This window comes from Mustelus asterias, chromosome 4, assembly GCF_964213995.1.
Source record: "Mustelus asterias chromosome 4, sMusAst1.hap1.1, whole genome shotgun sequence".
Classification (NCBI taxonomy): domain Eukaryota; kingdom Metazoa; phylum Chordata; class Chondrichthyes; order Carcharhiniformes; family Triakidae; genus Mustelus; species Mustelus asterias.
The window spans coordinates 111,059,790-111,086,141 of record NC_135804.1 but is presented as its reverse complement, the minus strand read 5'-3'; the positions used below and the strand labels follow the sequence as shown (position 1 = coordinate 111,086,141).

The 26,352-nt window shown below is 45.1% G+C and overlaps 1 protein-coding gene across 1 annotated transcript in view; it reads left to right on the top strand.

Moving 5' to 3' along the window:
* The first annotated feature begins 7,751 nt into the window (after nt 1-7,751).
* Nucleotides 7,752-26,352, top strand: part of LOC144493156 (amine oxidase [flavin-containing]-like) — a 69,573-nt gene continuing 50,972 nt past the window's right edge. Inside the window, exons 1-4 of the mRNA XM_078212055.1 lie at nt 7,752-7,794; nt 9,579-9,626; nt 11,880-11,974; nt 17,568-17,705. Coding sequence (XP_078068181.1) covers nt 7,752-7,794; nt 9,579-9,626; nt 11,880-11,974; nt 17,568-17,705 — 324 coding nt within the window. The remainder of the gene's footprint in view (nt 7,795-9,578; nt 9,627-11,879; nt 11,975-17,567; nt 17,706-26,352) is intronic.

The window sequence follows — 26,352 nt, the reverse complement described above, 5'->3', positions numbered from 1 at the left end:
GCCAATTTATCCAAAGAATATTAAAGCGAAAATGAATGTTTTCAATGAACATTAATTTAGTTCTTATCTAAAATTCTGACTTCAAGTGTGTGTGAGCTGTAGGCATAATTGTAATCAACTATCTCTTACATAGAAGACTTTTATATGCAATCTTCTTGCAGAGCTGTGAATGATCGATGTGGTGTCAGAGCATGTTATATTAAGGGTGCTTTTTATAGTAGGCATTCTATACAGGTGTCTATTTGGTTGTGGTTCCAATTACAATGTGTATTTTCACTGAGCCAAGGCAATCAGCTCCCACTGTTCAAACAGACAACTTTAAAAAATTAAATCAACAGATGACTGGAAATAAACAGAGGGATGTCAAACAAACCTTGCTGGAGTGTGGCATCTTGCAGCATGCCTCCTTAGTTAGATCTTTTCCTGCAGCATTTAGCCTGAAGATATTTCACCCCATAATTTGCTGGAAATGTGGGCTGATAAATGGCATAGCGAGGTCGATGGGGGATCTGGAATCTTCGTGAATGACAAGATCAACAGGATTGATTAGTTCTTCACTATTGAGGACTGAGAAAGAAACAAAAGCAAAAGAGAAAGATTGTGATTTAGATTCAAATCATGCACTGAAAGCAAAATAATGAGAGGGAAAGAAAGATTGGACTGAGCGAGAGAAAAAAAAATACCAGAGAGGAAAAGAAAAATTAAAATGATATTTCGATGAAGACTTTACTACTGAGATTCAACATTTTAAATCAATCCTCTTCTGTGCCAGATTGATTTTTATTGTATTAAGCAAGGATTATGCTGTTGAAAGGGTACTTACACTGTGAACTATCAACCCTAACATTCTGTGGTGAGTTTAAAGGGAAATTAATGTGCAGGTAGGTGCATTCATTTCTGAAAATAAATATTGGGGAGGTTAAGAGAGAGGAGTTATTTTTGCAAGGCAAACAGCAGAGCAGTGTAAATCAACCAGCACAATATGAAGATTTGCAACTCGCACCGTACCTGTTCACTCCCTGAACATGCTTGCATGTTAATAATGGCATATGTCACTAATACACTGTTATTTTTCCAGGAACATTTGGCCCAATATGTTTTAATAATGGGCTAAACTTTTAATGCATTTTGTTGTTGTTAAGAATAGAGATAATATAAAATTCATTTTGTGAATCTTTGTGCAAGATGCTTTGGGCAATCTGCGTGTTGGCCTGGATCTTCCTAGGTGGGTGGAGATGAGCACGTATACCATTTTGGAGACTTGGACACTCCACTCACATGACACACTGGACTTCAACATGAATGCGCCAAATAAGGGCGGCACGGTGGCACAGTGGTTAACACTGCTGCCTCACAGTGCCAGGGGTCTGGGTTCGAATCACGGCTTAGGTCACTGTCTGTGTGGAGTTTGCACGTTCTCCTCGTGTCTGCGTGGGTTTCCTCCGGGTGCTCCGGTTTCCTCCCACTTTCTGAAAGACGTGCTGGTTAGGTGCATTGACCCAAACAGGTGCCGGAATGTGGCGACAAGATTTTCACAGTAACTTCATTGCAGTGTTAATGTATGCCTTACTTGTGACTAATAAATGAACTTTAAACTTAAACTTTAGGATGTAAAGACTATGGAGAGAAGATTTACCACCAGGATGGGGTGCGGTTGGTTTCCTTAGACCAGTGGAGTGGCATGGTAGCACAGTGCTTAGCACTGAAGCCTCACAGCACCAGGGACCTGGGTTTGATTCCCAGTTGGGTCACTGGCTATGTCGAGTTTGCACATTCTCCTTATGTCTGTGTGGATTTCCTCCGGGTGCTCTGGTTTCCTCCCACAGTCTGAAAGACGTGTCGGTTAGGTACATTGAATCAAACAGGCGCTGGAGTGTGGCGACTAAGGGAATTTCACACTAACTCCATTGCAGTGTTAATGTAAGCTTACTTGTGACTAATAAATAAACGTTTACTTCACTTTAGGTTAAGTGGAGATTTGCAGGAGTTCAAAGTCATTATGGGTAGCTGGAAGAACTGCTACAGAGAGGATGTGCCAAATGGTCACCTGCTTTGCTGTATGATTTTATGAAAAGATCAATTTTAGAGTTTTCCACAAAAATAGGGAGGAAAACAGATTTTGCCAATTTTATGGCAGAAACATCTGGGAATGTATCGGCAGTAATGACTTAAAACTAGATCATTTGCAGTTACATGGTTTCTTTTATGATCTTAGGACATCCTAAAGAATTTCACAGCCAATTAATTACTTTTTGAGGTGTTATAGTTTTGTCATGTAGGGAAAGACAGCAGGGGGCCTAATTGATGGGCCAAAAAAGATAGCGAAAGACAGCAGGGAATCTGCAAGTTGCAAGATCCCATAAACAGCAAGGAGAAATAATCAGGAAATCTCTGATGTTGGTTGAAAGCTAAATGATGATCCTGATACTTTTCTTGCTTTTCTATGAATAGAATACTGAGACCTGTTACACTCCTACTGAGAAAGCTGAAAGGGCTTCTCGGTACCGGTGTAGCTGAAAGACTGCATCTCTGACAGTGCAGCACCCTATCACCATTGCAGGGAAGTGTCAGCCCAGAGTATAAACTCAACTCACTGAAATGGGGCTTAAATCCACAGCTTTCTGACTTAGATGACCCCCCCCCCCCCCCCACCCCCCCCCCCCCTCGCCCCCCCCCCCCCCCCCCCACCCCGGGCCCCCCCGCTCCCAGGGCCAACATAAAAGAATAACTCTGACTTTGTGGCCAGCAACAAAGATTCATTGTTTGTCACTGGTCTTGAAGAAAGCTGCTCCCAAAATCAAGGAATCTCTATGACATGAATACCCCTTTCCCAACATAACTTTGATTCTGGCGACAAGTCAAAGGGATCTTCGGGCGTTCAACAACAATGAAGCAGGGTAAGTGGCCAATCACATTGAAGTATTCCCACAGACAAAATGCCAGGGACTAAAATTCACTGATTATTCTTCACTTTTCACGATATTTTGCAGAAGATAAAACAAATGATTTGATAGAAAAAGCTGGAAGCTGGACTCTCATATAGAAATCTCCATAAAAATTATTTTGAAAAAAATGTGAAATTTATCATAGTGAAGAAATGTGACATTCCACAAATATAAAATTAGGTTTCCAGGGTCAGAGAGGTTTTTCAGCAGTAATTATGATCTCAGTTGATTTCTTTAAAACCCAGTTAAACCTCATTCAACAACATATAGGGTGGGATTCTCCCCAAAAAATTCTAAGTGTTGAATTTGCATAAAAGTTCCCACTGAGCGGCCAGCAGCATAGCACTGAGCGGGGCACTGTGCATATGTGTTCTGTCAGAGCAGAGATCAGCACATGTGCAGTAGCCCCACACTGCCGGCCTCCTGATCGCTGGCTATGTGACACCACCACCATCTGATCGTTGCACCCCTCCCCTCCTGCCCACCTCGATCTCTCCCCTCTTCCCCCAGCAGTCCCGATCTCCCAATTCCCCATCCCCCTATGCCCACCCCGATGGCCAGCCCCGATCACTGGCCTCCCTCCCTCTGTCACAACCAAGTGCAGAGTGTCAGTGGGACCCCACCCCATCTCCACTGATCACCCCTCCCTTATAGGTCCCACTCCTGCTCTGGCCCCGCCCCCTTGGCACTGCCCGATGGCCGGTGGGCAGTGCCAAGGTGCCCCCTGGGCATTGCTACTTTGCCTCTTGGGCAGTCCCAGGGGGCCAGGCTGGCACTGCCAAGTTGCCAATGCCCAGGGGACACCTCCCTTACCCCTGACCTCCTGGTGGGCCTCCATGGCTTTCCTTCACTCCAGCTGGGTTGGGCCTCCAGCTCCCTGCTAGTCGGGAGCTGTTGTAAACCCCACTGGAGTGAAACACTCCTGGCTGCGGTGAGGCGGGGGGAGGGGGGGGGGGGTGGGGGGTAGAGGCTAACGGGCCCGGAGACTTCAGTCCCGTCGTAAGTCATGCCTTGCAGTGGGGGACAGGCTCAGTAATAGGAGTAGTAAGCTTTAGGTGCTACTTAACACTGACAAACCCCTGACCCCATCTGATCCAGTCTCTCTTCCGACAGTAAGTATGAGGAGCTCATGAAATTCTCAGTCACTTAAGATTGGGACCATTGATCTGTTGCCTCTGCAACACTCTCCCTTCCACTAGCCCACCAGGCAAATTTCCTGTAAAATCTACCATTCCTTAGCTATGAACTCGCACCTTTCTCTAGTTTCTCTCGCATCTCTCCTTATGTCCTCTCTGAGCTCACCTTATCCACTGCCCGTTCCTTTGATTCTATTCCCACTACAGATACCCCAGCCTCTCCTCCTGGCCCCATGATAGCTGATGAGGTTCTCTTTCATCAGGTTTGGTCCCCCTCTCCTTTAAATCTACCACTCTCTTAAAAAACACCCCTTGACTCCACTGGCCTTGCAAACCACTATCCCATCTCCAATCCAACCTCTCTTTCACTTCCCAAATCCTTGAATGTGTCAATCCCTTATCTGTGCCCAACTTTCCTGGGACTTCATGTTTGCATTCCTCCAACAACTTTCACCCTGACACATAACCAAAACAGCATCACAAATCACATTCTATTTAACTGTGACAATGGTAAAGTTTCCGACATCATCCTTCAGGACCTGTCTGCAGCTTTTGACATGTTTGACCACACCAAAGAAGCACTGGGGAATCCCTCTTGGAACTTCCTCTGCAAACTTCCTCTGGGCAATTTCCCTGCACTGTGAACAATCTGAAAATGTGAATTAAATCACAAACTTCAGGTTACATCAGCAGTTAATCAGAAAAATTTACAAGAATTAAAATCTCTTCTAACTTCTGAGAAACTATTGTAAATAGACCACAAACCCTCCCCACCCACCCCACCACTGCAAACTGGACTCCCCCCATACTCCCAACTAACCACACCTCCGGAGCCCCATGGGATTCTGCTCGCCCACACAGGACCAGCCACCCAGCCTCAAACCCAACCCAAATCAGCCTCTATACCTGACAGGAGCCTCCTTCCATAGGCCCAACCCACCCTGATATCGACCCCTCCCCCAACCTGCAGACCTGACACCTGCCCCACTCGACCTGATCCAATCTGACTCCCCCACTGTCCTGAGCCTCCCCCTGACCCTACCCCCGCATGCCCGACACAACCCAACCCAATATGACACCCCAACTCCCGTGCAGGCCCAATATAGCTTGACTCGATTCAACTTCCCTTCACAGCCCCAACTGCCCTGACCTGACTCAACTACCCTCCCGACCTGACCTGACCGCTCCTCCACAGGCAGAACTGACACTCCCCCCACCTGACCCAACCCCCCACCACACCTCCACCAAGATCCAAATCCACACCCTGCACCCCCCCACCCCCCTACCCCGCCATGGTCTTTCTCTCTTCACACACCCCCACTCCTACCCTCGAGTGCTGTAAAAAGGAGCGTGTTGATGGCTGTGGCTTCAGTTGTCTGGGACCTAACCCCGCTTCCCTCATTTAGAACATTCCTTAAAAGCTACTTCTCTGACCAAACTTTTGGTCATCTGATCTAACATCTACCAGAAGGATGTGGTGGCTTTGAAGAGGGTACAGAAAAGATTTACCAGGATGTTGCCTGGTATGGAGGGCATTAACTATGAGGAGAGGTTGGAGAAACTTGGTTTGTTCTCACTGGAACGATGGAGGTTGAGGGGCAACCTGATAGAAGTCTACAAAATTATGAGGGGCATGGACAGAGTGGATAGTCAGAAGCTTTTTCCCAGGATGGAAGACTCAATTACTCGGGGACATAAGTTTAAGGTGTGAGGGGCAAGGTTTAAAGGAGATGTACGAGGCAAATCTTTTACACAGAGGGTGGTGGGTGCCTGGACCTCGCTGCCGGGGGAGGTAGTGGAAGCAGATATGATAGTGTCTTTTAAGGGGCGTCTTGACAAATACATGCCAAGAGAGCACTGAGTGAATGGAATGGCACACATACTCCAGGAAGGCTGATATTGCCCAGGGAACCAGCCAAGGGAGAGTTACTGTTTTATTCATTTGTGGGACATGGGCATCGCTGCTGGCCAGCATTTATTGCCCATCCGCAGTCGCCCTTGAACGAGTGGCTTGTTAGGTCATTTCAGAGGGCAGGTGAGAGTCAACCACATTGCTGTGGCTCTGGAGTCACATGTAGACCAGACCAGGTAGGGATGGCAGATTTCCTTCCCTAAAGGACATTAGCGAACCAGATGGGTTTTCCCAACTATTGACAATGGTTTTATGGTCATCAGTAGATTCTTAATTCCAGAAGTTTTTTTTATTATTGAATTCAAATTCCACCATCTGCCATGGCGGGATTTGAACCCGGGTCCCCAGAACATTAGCTGAGTTTCTGGATTAATAGTCTAGCGATAATACCACTAGGCCATCGCCTCCCCTACTGCTGCCATCTTTCCAGCAGCATGTGGCAAAATCTACATTTCTACTGGGCCACTGTGACAGGTGAATTTACAATTCATTGTTTTATTATATATGTAACAAAGCTTAAAGGATTGCAACCTTTTGCTCTTGAGTTAATCATTTAGAACCATATATTCTGGATGTGAAGCACAGGGAGACACAATACTATAACTTTTAGTTATTAGAGCATAGCACAGGTTGTTTCTAAAGGAACCAGCTTGAGAAAATCGAGAAATATAAAGGGAGCATCCTACTTAAAACTGAGATCAAGATGATTCTTGGGCTAGAATAATGAAATGTTGCTTGGGTTTCTGATGCGATATCCAACAAATATGAAACCATGGACAGGATGTCCCCACTCCCCCCAACCTGGAGTTGGGTTTAATGGGGGACGGAGGGGGAATATTGGGATGTGGGTCAAAGGGCTGTGATTTTGTGAAAAAAATTCTAAGTGCCTAGCTAGCCTGAAAACGGGAGAGTTCCAGATCTGTTTTTTGGGCGAGTCCAAATGGCATATCTTAATCTCTTAAAGGAGGAAAAAATGGACTAGACCATTTTCCGCCACTAGAGGGAGTGGGTGGGGCTTAACTCACAGGAAGGCTGCTGCAGCAACAGAGGGCGCCATTCACATGCGTAGACCTTTGGTTACACCCACGCAATGGCAACCAGCAGAGATCTGACGGGTCTGAGGGATCTGTCAGCTCTCTGCTGCTGCAGCCATCGTCAACGAACCCCCACCCCCCAGCTATCCTGGGGCCCCGGAGCCCATCCCCAGTGCCCCCACGCCTGGAAATATCACGCACGCCCTCCCCCCCACCGCACAGACCATTTGCCACCCTCCCCCGCCCCACCGATCACATGCAGAATCGCAGCAGGCACCCGCTCCCTACCCGATCGGGCTGGCCCCACTCCCTCAGGCCCCACCCCTGTGCCAGGCTGGCAGTGCCACGAGATTTTACCAGCTCGCTCCGCCCATCGATGGGCAGGGTGAAGTTGCAAAATCACCCCCAAGAAGTCTGTTTCCTGCCAGTGTAAAATGATGGTGGGAATGTGTGCTCCCACCCATCCTGGTGGGTTGCCACTTCTGCCAGAGGCTGGCATGAGAATGTTTTGCATCCGGTAAATGGGATGCAAATAAAGGCCTGACTGGAATCATCCCACCACCACCCCCGCCCCCCCCCCTCCCCCCCCCCAGCCCAATCACCCACACTGCCAGTGGGCTTTCACACCTCTCCAAAACACACCTGGAAAAATGTGGCGCCATTTGCAAATGTCTGATTCCCCTCCAAGAAGGCCTGGGGCAACTCACAGAGATCAGAAGTGAAGATGGAAGCCTCCAGCAACCCTGGAACACCACCTGCAGCAGTGGGTGGGTGGAGCATAGACAATGTGGATCTTCCAGAAGGTGGATCTTTGGACTTGAATGGCGGGCTGGTTGATATCCGGCCAGCTGTTAAATATAGCACGTGGATATGATATTGGCATGTGAGCCATCCAGTCTGCCCCACCGTGCTGAACTTTGGGAAACTCCTGATTGCATAATTAATTAGGTTGGCGTTATGCAATACGGTGCAAATTCCCAGCGGCCTCTGCAGCGGGCAACTCTCCCCATTCCAACCCCCACAACAGGATTTAATCTAGGAATGGAAAATTCCACCCCATGTTTTTCTTCTCAATCAGGAGAATTTTTTCAACCATTCCACAGACCTGTGAGAAAATTTCAGAGGAGAATTTACAGGCATTGTCCCAGAGAAGCAGTTCAAAGATGAAGACATTTCCTGGCCAAGAGATTGGCCTCTGACGATCCCATTGTTGAGCTAGTCACAAAAAATGCACGAGAGACACAAAGTGAGTTGCCTGCCAGTTTTCCTTCACTCATTTGACTGAGAACTTGGGGCCTTTGCCTAGATAGCAAGGACACATATGTCAGACTCCTATTTATTGACTACAGCTCAGCCTTCAACACCATTATTCCCATGATACTCATCTCCAAATTCCGTGGCCTGGTCCTCGGCAACTCCCTCTGCGACTGGATCCTGAACTTCCTAACTCACAGACCACAATCAGTAAGGATAAACAACAACACCTCCTTCACAGTCATCCTCAACACTGGTGCCTCACAATGCTGTGTTCTCAGCCCCCTTCTATATTCCTTATACACCTATGACTGTGTGGCCAAATTCCCCTCCAATTCGATTTTCAAGTTTGCTGACGACACCACCGTTGTGGGTCGGATCTCAAACAATGACGAGACAGTGTACAGGAATGAGATAGGAAATCTGGTGAACTGGTACGGCAACAATAATCTCTCCCTCAATGTCAACAAAACGAAAGAGATTGTCATCGACTTCAGGAAGCATAAAGGAGAATATGCCCCTGTCTACATCAACGGGGATGAAGTAGAAAGGGTCGAGAGCGTCAAGATTTTAGGTGTCCAGATCACCAACAACCTGTCCTTGTACCCCCATGCTGACACTGTAGTTAAGAAAGCCCACCAACGCCTCTACTTTCTCAGAAGACTTAGGAAATTTGGCATGTCAGCTACGACTCTCACCAACTTTTACAGATGCACCATAGAAAGCATTCTTTCTGGTTGTATCACAGCTTGGTATGGCTCCTGCTCTGCCCAAGACCGCAAGGAGCTACAATAAGTCATGAATGGAGCCCAATCCATCATGCAAACCAGCCTCCCATCCATTGACTCTGTCTACACTTCCTGCTGCCTCGGCAAAGCAGCCAGCATAATTTAGGACCCCACGCACCCCGGACATTTTCTCTTCCACCTTCTTCCGTCAGGAAAAAGATACAAAAGCCTGAGGTCACGTTCCAACCGACTCAAGAACAGCTTCTTCCCTGCTGCTTTCAGAATTTTTAATGGAAATACCTCGCATTAAGTTGATCTTTCTCTACACCCTAGCTATCTCTATGACACTCCATTCTGCACTCTCTCCTTTCCTTCTCTATGAAGGGTATGCTTTGTCTGTATAGCGTGCAAGAAATAATACTTTTCACTGTATGTTAATACATGTGACAATAATAAATCAAATAAAAATCAAATCAATGCAGAGAATTTGCTTGTGAGAAAACATATCTTACTACTCTGTCACATTGTCCATCAGTATAACATAGTTCATGGACCTGTATGACACACAGGAGATTGGGAAGATCTGAAATTAATCTTTTTGCTTGGAGGCATATCAGGCATGTGATAGGCAGATCATGTGATGTGCCTACCCAAATGAATCAGGATCAATACCATTATTGTGGCCAGGGCTCACTTACATTACCCCAGATAACTGCTAGCCTGGCATGCATTCCTTAAGGTAGCTCACTGATCTGGGGGTGGGTATTCCAGCAGGGTAGGGAGTTTTAAAACTTCTGCAAATACAAAAACTTTAAAGGAAGGCTTGGAAATATTTGGAGTTAAAGGAAACACAAGCTTTGAAGGGCCAGCAAAAATTTTGTAGCCCATACACCAGCAAGTACACTAAACGTGAAAGCCTCAAAATCCACAAGTGACTGGCATAAGAGTGCACCTAGCTTTCCCTGCAACTTTTTTACCTGCCTGCCTCTCTCTTGTAAGATGGTGCTTAAAACTCACCTCTTTAACTGAGTGTTTGGTCTCCCATATCCCCTTCTTCGACTTGGTGTTAATTTTTGTCTGATTATGTTCCTGTCAAGTACCTTGGGACTTTTTTACTATTTTAGAGGTGTTATAGATAAAGGGTCATCTGGACTCCAAACATCAGCTCTTTTCTCTCTTTACAGATGCTGCCAGACCTGCTGAGATTTTCCAGCATTTTCCCTTTTGGTTATATAAATACAAGTTGCTATTGACTATTGTGATGCATTCTACCTCTGTATCTAGAATTCATATGTCTGTAGCATCATCAGCAATGAGAAGAGAAGGCATTATGAAAATCATGCTCATGACATGATTGCCCTGTGGTAGGTATGGTGACTTCAGTAAGAATGTTTCCTTGCAGTGAATGTAACAGTATGGACATGTAAAGGAACATGTTTTGGTATTAGAGATGGCTCAAAGCCCTTTAGCACTTCATTAAAAAAAATAGGCCACTGAAATTTCTTACAAGTGTAAAAGTTACATACAAATCTATTCAATGATATTATACATTTTTCATAGAATCCCTACAGTACAGAAAGAGGCCATTCGGCCCATCGAGTCTGCACCGACCACAATCCCACCCAGGCCCTACCCCCATATATTTTACCCACTAATCCCTCTAACCCTACGCATCTCAGGACACTAAGGGGCAATTTTAGCATGGCCAATCAACCTAACTCACACATCTTTGGACTGTGGGAGGAAACCGGAGCACCCGGAGGAAACCCACGCAGACACGAGGAGAATGTGCAAACTCCACACAGACAGTGACCCAAGCGCGGGAATCGAACCCAGGTCCCTGGAGCTGTGAAGCAGCAGTGCTAACCACTGCGCTACCGTGTTAACTTCTTCACTTGCATTTTACCAAAAGACAACACTAGCCTTTGACAAGGCGTAAGCAAATTTACATTATGATAGTTTTAATAATAATTGAGCCACTGAAACAGGATATTGCATCCTTAAAATGAATCAAATGAAACAAGTTGTATGATGTGTAGACTCAACCAGCAATAACAGCTGGTGTTCTGAAATCATTTCTGTTTAGTTGTTTACCACCCTCTCTCTGAGTCGTGTAATTTCCTGGCCTGCTGCTGCACTTTGACGTGTATTGATTTACACCTCAATAGCTTGAAAAAATCATCTCAGAAACCTTTATTGTACTGTCAGTGCATCGGAAATGAGTGGGAGGCAAGTGCTGTGCTGAATGCAGATGGATGGCTTTGAATTGATTTATATCAGTGAAGAATCATTAAACTCTAAGCTTTACTGGTAGTGGAACTGAAAGGATCTTGCAATGCCGACAGATTTATTTTGTAATCTTTGGAACTGGATTTGCTGGTGCTTTGAAAGAAAAACATTTTTAACATGCAGCTTTTAAAAAGGAGTGAGAGTTAGCAAGACCAATGCGTGAAGTCATGGAGCGACGGGATGTGCACACTAATTTTTTCATTTCAACGATATATCTAAGTTGTCCTATTTTAATGAAAATGTGATGACATTCGCTGATCAAGCTAATCAGCTATCTTTGACTCCACACCCTTCCAGGATGATGTCCATTAACCAGACTGTCCTAGTCGGTTTTCACAAAAAACTGGCTTACTGCAAAGGATCACAAATGCCCTGAGGCCTGAATCTAAGTTTGCCCATTTTAAGTTGATCAACAGCATTTTATTTTGTTGTAACATTAAGAGCTGGTGAATCTAAAGAATTAACATGGGGTGACTTTTTTGCAAAGTTATTTTAATGCAACTTCATTTTCTGGTCTAGGTTTTTCCTCAGCAGAAAGATCCTCCTGATTCCTTTCTTATCCTGTTGTCTTCATTCTCTAGGTCTGTCCGCTGCCAAACTCTTAACAGAGAGGGGCCTGAAAGTGGTTGTTTTGGAGGCCAGAGATCGTGTTGGTGGAAGAACATACACTGTTCAAGTAAGTCATGAAAATGACTCCGACATCTACATTTCAGGAGTTGCAGAGGTTCCAGAAATTAATTTAGGAGTTGGGTTACAGGAATCAAAAGGATCTAGGGCATATTCTGTGGAGGAGTAGTTCAGGATCTGGGCTATGTTCTGTGGAAGAGCAGATTATATTCTGGCTAATGTGAAGGATGTTTTGTTGGGACTGATGCAAGTTCTAATGTTTTTATACAAGGCTGAGGTTGGAACTCAAAGGAAGTGAGTATTCAAACAGCCAGGAGTGCAATTATTTACATGTTTGAATAATAACACAGCCTATCTGCCCAGATTGTCAACCAGGCAGGCAGAAATTGAACTTTTCCTTTAATACAATATTTGAAAGTTAAACATTGTATTTGTTCCCCCTCGTGACTCAATGTGACTGATAATGTGATCAGTGACTCCTGAAGTATTGTGCTGTTTTGTACAACGGAACCTCACAATTTTTTGCACAGAGACTGATTCCAAATACTCTTGCTGCCCTATAGTACATGCTGACTCTGAGCCTGTGTTTGAAAGAATTGTGAATGTATGTAATTGAAGCCTGATTCTATACTACAGTAAAAGGCACCTGTTGCAAACACAAAGGAGGGGCCACTTGGTAATTTTGAAAAAAAGTTCCAACTGTCCGAGTTATTCCATTGTGTTACCCAACTTAACATTGTACGTGAAAATCTGTGTACTGTTATAGTTAACCCTTTCCCTCAAAAAGGAAAGGTTTGTTCAATTGCCTGAAACCCCACCCTCATGAACTCAGGGTGAGAGTGGCTACTGTTGACATCAGGGTACCATTTGACTGGGGTGCCATTTGACTGAGGGCTCGATTTTACCATCACGTTGCACCCGTTTCCGGGAGCAAAACTTGGTAAAGTCGGGCGTGCGGTGAGTAACGTGATCCGTGCCCGCCTCCGTGCTGGTTCCCCCTTTATCAAGGCCCGAAAATGGCCGTGATCGGGACCGCGCCTGAAACGGGTGCAACGGCCATTTAAATGCACTTACCGGCACTTCCCCCTTTACCAATGTGTTCGCCCATCCAGATTCGGCGCCAAACAGACATGCTCTAAAAAAGTCTGATTTGGGCGCTCCAGTTAGTGAGGGGGTAAGTGCCGAATGTCCGACAGCTCTCTGCTTGAGATCGATGGGGAGGGAGGGGTCTGCTGCCACTCTGCCTGTGATCAGTGTAAGGGAAGGGGGGTCCTCTGACACTCTGCCTGTGATTGGTGAGGGGGAAGGAGGGGTCTGCTGCCATTCTGCCTGTGATTGGTGAGGGGGAAGGGGGGTCTGCTGCCACTCTGCCTGTGATCAGTGGAGGGGAAGGGGGGTCCTCTGACACTCTGCCTGTGATCGGTGAGGGGGAAGGCGGGTCCGCTGCCACTCTGCCTGTGATGGGTGAGGGGGAAGGAGGGGTCTGCTGCCACTTTGCCTGTGATCGGTGGAGGGGAAGGGGGGTTGATCGGTGAGGGGGAAGGAGGGGTCTGCTGCCACTCTGCCTGTGATCAGTGAGAGGGAAGGGGGGTCTGCTGCCACTCTGCCTGTGATCAGTGAGGGGGAAGGAGGGGTCCGCTGCCACTCTGCCTGTGATCGGTGAGGGGGAAGGAGGGGTCCGCTGCCACTCTGCCTGTGATCGGTGAGGGGGACGGAGGGGTCCGCTGCCACTCTGCTTGTGATCAGTGAGGGGGAAGGGGTGTCCTCTGACACTTTGCCTGAGATCGGTGGGGGGAAGGAGGGGAAGGGGGCCGTGATCAGTCCGGGTGGTGGAAGGATGGGGGGATAAGGGGGCAGTAATGTGTGGGGGTGGGGCAATGTCTATGGGGGCCAGGGGGAGGCATTATCCAGCCCAGGAGCGATGTGGCAGGGGAGCCACATTCTATTATTCTTTTTTGCGCATGCGCAGTTGGAGGCGCCAATCGGAGCTGCAGGAATTTGGGCACATTAAGCCCCGTTCACAGGCTTCTACAGTGCGATTCAGAATTGCTGATATTTTTTCAATCAGAGTGCGTTTGGGGGCACCGGAGAACGGGTCTAAAAGTCGGATCTGAAACACTCCCAGTTTCAAGTCCGCCCAGCACTTAGAATCAAAATGGTAAAATAGGGCCCGGAATGCGGCATAAAGGAGCCTGAGCAAAATGGAAGTCAGTGGAAATCTGGGGGAAAATGCTCTGCTTGTTCGAGTCACATCTAGCACAAACAAAGATGCTTGTGATTGTTGGAGATCGACCATCTCAGTCCCCATGACTTTGCTGCAGGAGTTCCTCAGGGCAGTGTCCTAGGCCCAGCCATCTTTAGCTGTTTCAACAATGATTTTCCCTCCATCATAAGGTCAGAAGTGGGAATGTTTGCTGATGATAGCACAATGTCAAACACTATTCATGACTGTTGAAGCAGTCCATGTTCAAATGCAGTTTGGACAATATTCAGATTTGGGCTCATAAGCGGCAAGTAACATTTGTGCCACACAAGGGTTATGATCCTTGACCAGACCCCAGGTTTTTGGAGAGATTTGGTTAGGGACCAATAGCATTTTGTTTAAAGTCAATTGGCCATGAATTTCACCAAACTCCAATCTCGCTACAAGATTCAAGACATTTGCTAAGAGGATAAAGCCCCAAGATTCCATGCGTTCTGAACAAACAAAAATTAACTTTACTAAATAAGATCAAAAAGATACAATAATTTAAAATATCTATGTTATGCTCCAGGATTAATGTGAGGTAGATGTGAGGTACAGGCAAACTGTTGTTGAACACACCTCACTGCACACCGCAAATACAACCAAAACATATCCCACAGATTTCTATTTAATCCACCCATATATCAGTAAACACTCTTGAGTCAAATAATCTCACTAAATCTCTGCATGTCTCACGAAGTACTCCAAACTTTTCACTTTCAAACATCAAGCCTCTGAATTCCTTCAAAGCTGCTCCAACTCGACTGTCTTGATGCTTGCACACTTCCCAGCATCTCAAACTCATTTCCTGAGGCTTTGTTCCCCTAGATTTTTGAGTCTGCACGTCAACCTCTACTTACTGCCTCAATTCCTGAACAGGTGCTGGAGTGTGGCGACTAGGGGAATTTCACAGTAACCTCATTGCAGTGCTAATGTATGCCTTACTTGTGACTAATAAAATAAACTTTAAATTTAATTTTAATAGCTGGCCAGCTTCACTGGGCTGGCACTGCCCTTGAATTTCACCCAACTCCAATCTACCCTTTATACCAAGCTATAAATGGCTTCTTCTGAGTCCCAACCCTTTCTAGTACAGAGCCAGTAACTTCCTGTTATCTTCTCAGCTCCCCCAGGATTTCTCCTGAGCCCTAACTGCACAGTATCAAAAATCTCCTGGGACTTCTCATAAGCCCCAACTACACAGAGCCAGCTAACAGCAACACTTTTGCTGCCTGGAGCCTGCTAACAGTATCACGTCTTTGCTATGGGCATTTCCCTTGTTGCAAAACAATCACTCCCCCAGCAAACACACAAATAAATTTGAAAGCCTAGAACTTTCTTAAGCTCCACCCATCCCCATGATTACAGAGCCTTCCAGGGCTCACTGAATGCTTTTCAACTGATGGTAGCTCTAGCTCCCAAAACAAAACAAATCTGGGCTGTACTTCTTTGCAAGCAGTGTCAACACCTCAACTCCAGTTCTCTAGCTAAGTAAACATGGCTGCTGTTCTATGAATTTACCTTTCCAGCTGTTAACCACTTAAGGCAACATTGCCCCACATAGTTATTTATTTTTATTGCCATACAGCGCAAAACACATAGGCACAATATTAAAAAATACACACATAGAAATCACACCATGTTTCTGACAGGTCTTCTAAAAGTCACTACATTTTCAGCATTGATAACAAAATCAAGCAAAGCATTCCAAGTATCAAAAAGTTTATGTGAAGAAAAATTGCAAATATCAGGACGTGAACTAAATTCCTGTAGTTTATACTGATGACCACGCAAAGTACAGTACTATAATTGTGAGTAAAGAACTTTTCAGGCTTAGAGATAGTAAGGCCATGTGTCAATTTATAAACTTCAACTAAATCAAAAATCAGTCTTCTCTTCTCTAAAGATAAGTATATCTCTTTAAAATAATAGTCTTCAAGTTGTTTCAGATGAATTTATTCCATTTCTACAGTTAAACTAGTTTTCTCAGAACTGAAAATTACCTCTAATATACTGCTATGAACCATGAACTAGGTATTTATAACACAAATGTCAGGCAATGACCACCTCCTACAGGAGAGAATCTAACCATCTCCCTTAACATTCACTGGCATTACTGTCACTGGCTCTCCCACTATCAATACCCTGGGGTTTGCCATTGACCAGAAACTGAACTGGATCAGCCATATAAATACTGTGGCTATGAGAGCATATCTGTGGCGAGGAATTCTGCAGCGGGTAACACATCTCCTAACTCCCCAAAGTGTGTCAACTATCCACAAGACACAAATCAGGAACATGATTGAATACCCACCACTTGCCTGGATGGGTGCAGCTCCAATAACACTCAGGAAGCTTGACACCATCCAGGACAAAGCAGCTCACTTGATTGACACCACCTTAAACATTCACTCTCTCCACCACTGACATACAGAGGTAGCAGTGTATACCATCAATAAGGTGACACTGCGGCAACTCACCAAGGCTTCTTCAACAGCACCTTCCAAACCCATGACTTCTACCACCTAGAAGACAAGGGCAGCAGTTGTATGGGAACATCACCACCTACAAGTTCCCCTCCAAGCCATGCACCATCCTGACTTAGAACTATATTGATATTCCTTCACTGTCGCTGGATCAAAATAATGGAACTCCCTTCCTAACAGCCCGAGGTATACCTATACCACAGGGACTGCAGTGGTTCAAGAAGACGGCTCAGAACCAACTTCTCAAAGGCAATTAGGGATGGGCAATAAATGCTGGTCTAGCCAGTGAGGCTCACATCTCATGAACAAATTTAAATATTCTGTTCTCAATGTTCTAGGACAACTATTATTGTCGTGTGCTCGAGGCATTCTTCCTCTGATTTATTTCTTCTATTTATTATTTCTTTCTATTTACACTCCCTATTTTAACAAACCTTTCCAAGCATTCCTTTTCAGCCAAATTCTTTTTAATACCCCTTTCTCCTTCTTAATAAGACACACTATATTTTTGCCTACTCAATGTTAAGTGCTTTGAGATATTTTCCTCGATGGTGATAAACCGGAATGTAAATTATTATTGTTGCATCTGCAGAGTTGCAGATTGCCAAACTGGCCTCAGTGTCATTGAACTGAAGAAGATTCCTAGCCCCCACCAGTCCCAATTGATTCCAACTGGCAAGCATATATGTATAAATGTCACACATTGGTAAAATTTGTCCCTTCTGATGCCCACGCTGTAGAATAGTTTGTCAACAAATACTGCCTAGATTTGCACTTGAAGAAGAGCAATTCAGTATAGCAGAGGAATACTGCCACCCAAGCAGGACTCATTGCCATCAGAATAGCAGACAAGAAATTAAGAAGGAAAATGCTACAGATAATAATGCTATTGATGTAATTATTTCTCACAGGGGCCAGAGTTCCAGTATGTTGACTTGGGTGGAGCATATGTCGGACCCACTCAAAATCGGATTTTGCGGTTAGCAAAGGAGCTGGGGATAAATACCTACCAAGTAAATGAAAAAGAACAACTCATTCACTTTGTGAAGGTAAGATTGTCTACTTCATACTAAATTTGTTAAATATGACGTTGAAAGGGAGGGAGGTCGTTTTGGAGATTGCAGTTGTTTTGCATGTTTTTGTCACTGATGTCAGTGCGTGCAGATGTTAAGAATAGCAGATTGTGGACATTTCAATCTTCCAGACTGTGGGCCTTCACAGCTTCACAGCTCTGGGGAGTCAGGAGGCGAGCTACTCACTGCAGAATTCCCAGCCTTTGACCTGCTCTAGTTTGCCTTCACCAAAGCCATAGAGACTGTAATCGCAGACCCTTTATATGCAGATGACTGTACCCGAGCTGCCCACAACAGGGCAAATGCATCCAGACTATGGCAAACCAATTCTTGAGTGCTGCTAAAAACCTCGGTATCTAAATGAGTGTGTTCAAGACTGAGGTCATGTTTCAGCCAGCACCAGTTACATGTTATGAGGTGTCAGACATAACCATTGATGGCATCTGCTTTAATGCTTTAGAAATAACCTCATATTTTGGTCGTGTGCTGGCTAGGGATGCCACTATATATCCATGCATCCAGAAAGCAAATTCTGCCTATGGATGACTCCATGACATCCATGACAGTGTCTGGAAGCAGCATGGCATTAAGCTGACAATTATTCCTCTGCCATTGGCTTTTGTCCTTCTCATCCTGCTGAATATGTTACAGAATCCTGGGTCTATTATGGATGCCACATCAAAGCTTTGGAACACTTTCACCAATGGTACTTGAGATCCATAATGCAAATGTGATGTCAGGACAAAATCACAAACAATGAGGTTCATCATTGTTCTGGGCTCAGCAACATGGAGACTACACTCGGAAAATTCAACTTAGATGGACAGGCCATGTCTCCTGTATGGAGGACTGCAGATCCCCAAATAGACCTTCTTGGGGAATTGTATTAGGGCAAACAACATCAGGTTGGATAGATGGGGAAGAAGAGGAGGAGTAGGGCTAATTATGGACCTAAAAGGGATTTTACACATGGAAGCAAGAGACTCTTTTATTCATTTATGGAATGTGGGCATCCCTGGATAGGCCAGCAATTATTGCCCACGCCTCGTTGTCCTTCAGAAGGTGTTGGTGAGCTGCTTTTTTGATCTGCTGCAATCCCTGGTGTGTAGGTATACACACAGTGCTGTTAGAGAGCAAATTCCAGGATTTTGACCCAGCGATAGTGAAAGAACAGCAATAGATTCTGAAGTCAGGGAGGTGAGTGACTTGGAGGAGAAGATCCAGGTGGCGGTGTTCCCAGGCATCTGCTGCTCTTCCCCTTCTAGTTAGTGGTGGGTTTGGAAGGTGCTGTCTGAGGAATCTTTGGTGAATTTCTGCAGTGCATCTTGTAGATGGCACACACAGCTGCCACTGTTTGTCGATGATGAAGGGAGAGAATGTTTGTGGAAGGGGTAGCAATCAAATGGGCTACTTTGTCCTGGATGTTGTTGAGCTTCTTGAATGTTGTTGGAGCTGCACTCATCCAGGCAACTGGAGAGTATTCCATCAGCACGGTGGCACTGTGGTTAGACCCGCTGCCTCACAGCGCCAGGGACCCAGCTTCAATTCCAGCCTTGGGTGACTGTGTGGACTTTGCACTTTCGCCCTGTATCTGTGTGGTTTCCTCCGGGCGCTCCAGTTTCCTCCCATAGTCCCAAAATGTGTAGATTAGGGGGATTAAAGGGGTTATGAGGATAGGGTGAGGGCCCTGGGTAAGATGCTCTGTCGGAGGGAGGGCAGTGCAGACTCAATGGGCCAAATGGCATGCTTCTGAACTGTAGGAATTCTATGATTCTATGATAACACTTGTGCCTTGTAGACGGTGGACAGACTTTGTGGATCAGGAGATGAGTTACTCACGGCAGGATTCCTAGCCTTTGACCTGCCCTTGTAGCCACAGTATTGATATGGCTAGTTCAGTTCAGTTTCTGGTCAATGATAACTCTCAAGATGTTGATAATGTGGGATTCAATGATGGTAATGCCATTGAATGTCAAGGGGCAATGGAGGTGGTTATTACCTGGCACTTAAGTGGCCTGAATATTACCTGCCACTTGTTAGTCCAAGCCTGGATATTATCCAGGTCTTGCTGCATTTGGACATGAACAATTTCAGTATCTGAGGAGTTGTGAATGGTGCTGAATATTGTGTAGTCATCTGCAAACAGCCTCTACTTCTGACCTTATGAAGGAAGGAAGGTCATTGATGAAGCAGCTAAAGATGGTTGACCCTAGGGCACTATCCTGAGGAACCCCTGCAGTGATGTTCTGGAGCTGAGATAACTGACCTCTAATCACCATAACCATCTTCCTTTGTGCTAGGTATGACTCCAACCAATGGAGAGTTTTCCCCCGATTCCTTTAGATTCCAGTTTTGCTCAGGTCCTTAATACCATATTTGGTTACTTTTTTTCTGAGACTGTGACCCCATGTTTTAAATTCCCGAGGGAAAGTTATAGCTTTCACCATCCAGTCAGTGATTTGATAGAGCACATTTGTTATGTTGCTAGTCCATAGGGGAAAACTTACTTCATTCCAGCCATGTGACTGGGAATGAAGTGAGTAATCTTCTTATCTGAGGTCAGAGAAAGGATTTATGAAATATTGCAAAGTCGGTGAAAGTGATTAAGCGAGCAACCTTTGAGACCTCAAGGTTTGACCCCACTTCACTGGAACAGTCTTTGATCAGTGAGCTATTTGTTCAGGATTATCAGATTTGCAGCAAATGTGTGCTTTAGGCTATATTTTAAATTGTGGAAATAGAAGCAAATCACATTTGTCTCACTGTCTAATTGTGTTACCTGCTGCCATAAGAAGCTAAACATTACTGAATAAGCATCGATTTACTACACATGTTGGCCGAGCTTTTGATCCTTGAATCGGTAAAGTTGTCAGCTCGACTCGCCTGTCCTGAGAGAAAATGTTCGCAAGGACTGAATTTCATTGTGCAGGTGTGGGCGTGGGCTGGAATCTCTTGAAGTGTGGTGTCTCACTGCTGTGGCAGTGTCACAGTGATGCGGAGCTGGAGACTTGAATGTTTAAACATGTACCATTTATTGATAGTCTTTAAATATTTATAGATCCCAGGTTACTCTCTTGTACAGTACTGTTTCCATGAAGATAAACTGCTTCTAGAGTGTTCTCTCTAAGCTGTTCTTCAGTGTACATTACCATGTGACTCTATACATCATACCATGGATGATGCTATTTTCCAGTCCCATGTTAATCCTTGCTCTGCTGAACACATTTAGATGACAATGGCATGCAGACACATATCACAACAACACCTTTCATTTCAAAAGAAAATTTTCCTTTTCAACTGAATGTAATTATCTGTAATACAATCTTTATTTTGCTCTCCCTGCTCTGCACCTCAAGTCTCTGACTTAATTCCCTCCATTGGTACAGCTCTCCATCAAGCATATGGAAGATGGTTGTGGCTATTGGAGGACAATCATCTCAACTCCAGATATTGCTTCAGGAGTCCTTCAAGGTTATGTCTTAGTTCCAGCCATATTCAGTTCCATCAGTGATCTTTCCTCCATCATAAGGTCAGAAGTGGGGAGTTTTATTTTTATGTGTCCATGAGATACGGATATCACTGGGTAGATCAGTATTTATTGACCATCCCAAATTTCCCATAGAAGGTGGTGTGTGCTGCAGTCCATGTGTTGTAGATACACTCACAGTGCTGTTAGGCAGGGCGTTCCAGGATTTTGACCCAGCAACAGCGAAGGAACAGCAATATAATTCCAAGTCAGGTTGGTGAGTGACTTGGAGGGAATCTTCCAGGTTGTAGGGCTCCCAAGTATATGCTGCCTTTGAATCTCAAGGTAGTAGAGGTTGTAGTTTTGGAAGATGCTGTCGAAGGAGCCTTGGTGATTTATGGTCATGCACCTTGGAGTTGGTACACGCTGTTAACACAGTGCACTAGTGGTGGAGAGAATGAATGTTGAAGGTAGTGAATGGGATGTCTATCAAGCGGGCTGCTTTGTCCAGGATGGTATCAACCATCTTGAGTATTGTTGGAGTTGCACTCATCCGGGCATAGAAGAGTATTCCATTACAATACTGATTTGTGCCTTGCAGATGGTGAACAGGCTTTGGGGAGTCAGGAGGTAGGTTACTCTCTGCAGAATTCCCAGCCTCTCACTTGCTCTTGTAGCCACAGTATTTAAATTGGCCAGTCAAGTTCATTTTTAATTCAACCGCTAGGATGTTGACAAATGGGAAATCCAGCAATGGTTGTGTTTTTGAATATCAAGGGCAGGTGATTCGATTCTCAGTTGTTGGAGATGGTCGTGGTGTTCACCAAGGGTTGGTATTGGGACCCTTGCTTTTCTTGATATATAATAATGATCTAGATCTTGGTGTGCAGGGGACAACTTAAAAGTTTGTGGGTGACACAAAGCTTGGAAGTATTGTAAACTGTGAAGAGGATAGTCTGAACTTCAAAAGAACATAGACAAGTTGGTGGAGTGGGCAGATAGAAAGCAGATAAAATTTAATGCAGGTAAGTGTGAGGTGATGCATTTTGGCAGGAAAAACGTGGAGAGAATATAAAATAAGGAGTAAAATTCTTAAGTGGGTGCAGGAGCAGAGAAAACTGTGTGTTTATGTGCATAGGTCATTGAAGAGGGCAGGACAGAACAGTTAATAAAGCATTTAACATTCTGTGTTTTATTAATAGGGCATAGGGAACAAAAAAAAATAAAATAAAATACAAAACACCTTGCATAGAGTATGCTGAACTTATGCAAGACACTAGTTAGACCTCAGCTGGAGCACTGTGTATAGTTCTGGGTACTGCACTATAGGAAAGATGTGAACACATTGGAGAGAGTGCAGAAGAGGTTTACAAGAATGATTCTATGGATGAGAAGCTTCAGTTATGAGGATAGATTGGGGCGGTTAGGATTGTTCTCCTTGGAGAGAAGAATTTTAAGAGGAGATTTGATAGAGATGCTTAAAAATCATGGGGGAGCTGGACAGAGTAAGTAGGGAGAAACTGTTTCCTCTCGTAAAAGGATAAAGAATGAGAGATTTAAAGTGATTTGTAAAAGAAGTAAATGTGATGTGAGAAAAACCATTTTCACATGAATGGTTGGGGTCTGGGATGCACTGCCTGGAATTGCGGTGGAGGCAGGTCCAATCGAGGCATTCAAGAGGACATTAGATGATTATTTGAATAGAAACAAGGTGCAGCGATATGGGAAAAAGGCAGGGGAATGGCATGAAATCATGATGCTCATTTCATACAATCCCTACAGTACAGAAGGAGGCCATTTGGCCCATCAAGTCTGTACCGACCACAATCCCACCCAGGCCCTATTCCTGTAACCTTACATATTTATCCTGTTAATCCCCCTGATGCTAGGGTCAATTTAGCATGGCCAATCAATCTAACCTGCATATCTTTGGACTGTGGGAGGAAACTGGAGCACCCGGAGGAAACCCACACAACAAGGGGAGAAAGTGCAAACTTCACACAGACAGTGACCCAAGGTCGGAATTGAACCCGGGTCCCTGGCGCTGTGAGGCAGCAGTGCTAACCATTGTGCCACCGTGCCGCCCTTTTGGAGAGCTGGTGCAGGCAAAATGCACCAAATGGCCGTCTTCTGCGTCATTGCAATTCTGTGACTCTGTGATCAAGGTGGACAGTAGAAATGATATAAGGGCAACCTAAAAAGTGCCTTACAAATCTCTGCATTAGATACCAGCTCTTCTGATATAACACTGGAGCTGGCCTGTCCATGTGAAGGCTGCATTTAAATGTGGTTCAGCATGTTCCTGAGACTATCTACACAAACCTTGCAGCAACCAACTTCACAGATGCAGAGCTTCCTCCAAGCAGCAACAATGACAGCATTAACTACCAGTTCTGTGGATGTCCATATGATCCTGTATCAAACTGCTCAGTCACAGGGAAATCCACAGAGAATGGTGAAGTCATTTACTACTTGGACATAATTGAGCAAAAGAGGAATCTGCCAAGAGAGGACATTTCCTGTAGCAGATTGTGGTAAGAACAATGGCCTGGGAGAGTTTGATTTTTGTCTTCAGCTTAATGCCAAGCTGCTTCTAGGCACTATCATAGAGTCAGCAATATGTAGAACATGCTTTCTGGTTGGATATATAGTAGCATTCCTAGACAACACACTACCTAAAGCAGATTGTAGACATTTGGTGTAGCAGATTGTGAGCATTGCCAAGATGTCCTGGCAATATCCCCGAAACGCATCTCTAACATGCCTCTGTGGAATAACAAAAAAAAAGGTGACAGTTTCTTGTTGTGTTGACACAGCAATCATCTTGAACTGCTCAATAAGAATCTGAACGCAGTTGAGAGTGCCCTCTATTGGTCTGAATTGTCTTCAGTAACCTTGTGTTTTATTGCTGGAATGCAAATCATTGACGGTCTTTAACACATTTCACTAAGATAAACCTGATAAAGGGCACCACGATGGCACAGTGGTTAGCACTGCTGTCTCATAGCACCAGGGACCCAGGTTCAATTCTCAGCTTGGGTCACTGTCTGTCTGGAGTTTGCACGTTCTCCCCGTGTCTGCATGAGTTTCCTCCGGGTGCTCCGGTTTCCTCCCACAGTCTGAAAGATGTGCTAGTTAGATGCATTGGCCATGCTAAATTCTCCCTCAGTGTACCTGAATAGGCACTGGAGTGTGGTGACTAGGGGATTTTCACAGTAACACCATTGCAGTGTTAATGTAAGCCTACTTGTGACACTAATAAAGAAACTTTAAAACTTAAAAAAAACTTCAGCATAAAATTTCCCATATGGTAGGATCTTCCATATGAGAAGTTTTACAACTCAGACTGATAAGAGGCACTCTCAACTGTCATTTAGAATTTTAAGAGGCTGAAGATGATTTTAGACTTAAGTATGCAGGGCAGCAGATGGTACATAAAACAAATGGTATATTGCCCTTCATCGTGAGAGGATTTGAGTACAGAACAGGGATGACTTGCTACAGTTATATAGGGCCTTATTGAGACCACACCTGGAATATTACATGCAGCTTTGGTCTCCTTATCTGAGGAAGGATGTTCTTGTTATAGGGAAAGTGCAGCAAATGTTTACCAGACCGATTCCTGGGATGGCACGACTAACATATGAAGAGAAATTGAGTTGGTTCGGAATATATTTGCTGGAGTTCAGGAGAATTAAGGGGGGATCTCACCGAACCTTATAAAATTCTAACAGGACTAGACAGGGTAGATGCAGGAAGGATATTCCAAATGGCGGGGGAGTCCACAACCAGGGTCACAGTCTAAGGATACGGGGTTAACCATTTAAGATTGAGATGAGGAGAAATTTCTTCACCCAGAGAGTAGTGAATCTGTAGAATTCTCTACCACAGAAAGCAGTTGAGGCCAGAATATTATATGTTTTCAAGAAGGAGTTAGATATAGCTCTTCAGGCTATAGGGATCAAAGGATATGGATGGAAAGCATGATCAGGTTGCTGAGTTGGATAAACAACCATGAATGGCGGAGCAGGCCTGAAGTATGGAATGGCCTACTCCTGCTCCTATTTTCTATGTTTCTACAATTGCCATGTCAACACAGGGCATGAAGGGGCATGGTTGGCATGGGGTGTGCGTGGGGTTGAGGTGTGTGAGGGTGAGGGCTGGAGGGATGGTTTATTCTTTTTTTAAAAAGTTTGGACACAGTGCCAGAGTCCCGAGGCAGGCCTTCTGTCCAGCTTATCACCGCACCCTCCTCACTACCTCTGGAGTCACCTGGACTTTGGTGTGGTCCGCCCACATCAATCATTTTAATCTCTGGGCAGCCATTTTTAAGGGCCAGATTTTCATCTTTGAGTTGGGTAGCAAGAGTTGGGGAAATTCTAGGCTTTGCCTGCCCACTGCAGGAGAAAGTGCCAGGAAGGATAGGGTGTGGGTGTTTAGCCAGCCAACACAGGGAAGAGTTCAGAAACAGCCTTAGGTGTTGCTGGGTACCAAGGTGGGCTGTTCAAAAGGCCTGCCTTGGTGCTGTGGGCCTTCATTCCATTTAAAATGAAAACAGAAAGGCCTTCCACCCCTCATCCCTCACATCCTCTCACACCCCCTCCCCCCAACATTACATCCGAGACTTCCTAACCCAAAGACCTCAGTCAGTAATGATAGACAACAACACCTCTTCCACAACCATCCTCAACACCGGTGCTCTGCAAGGCTGTGTCCTCAGCCCCTTACTATACTCCTTAAACACCTCTGACTGTGTAGCCAAATTCCCCTCCAACCTGATTTTCAAGTTTGCTGATGACACCACCATTGTGGGTCGGATCTCAAACAATGACGAGACACAGTACAGGAAGGAGATAGAGAATCTGGTGAACCGGGTGCAATGTCAATAATCTCTCCCTCAATGTCAACAAAACGAAGGAGATTGTCATCAACTTCAGGAAGCGTAGTGGAGGGCATTCCCCTGTCTACATCAATCAGGATGAAGTAGAAGTGGATGAGAGCTTCACATTTTTATGTGTTCAGGTCACCAACAACCTGTCTCGGTCCCTCCATGCGGACACTAAAGTTAAGAAAGCCCACCAACACCTCTACTTTCTCAGGAGATTAAGGAAATTTGGCATGTCCACTACAATTCTCTCCAACTTCTACAGATGCACC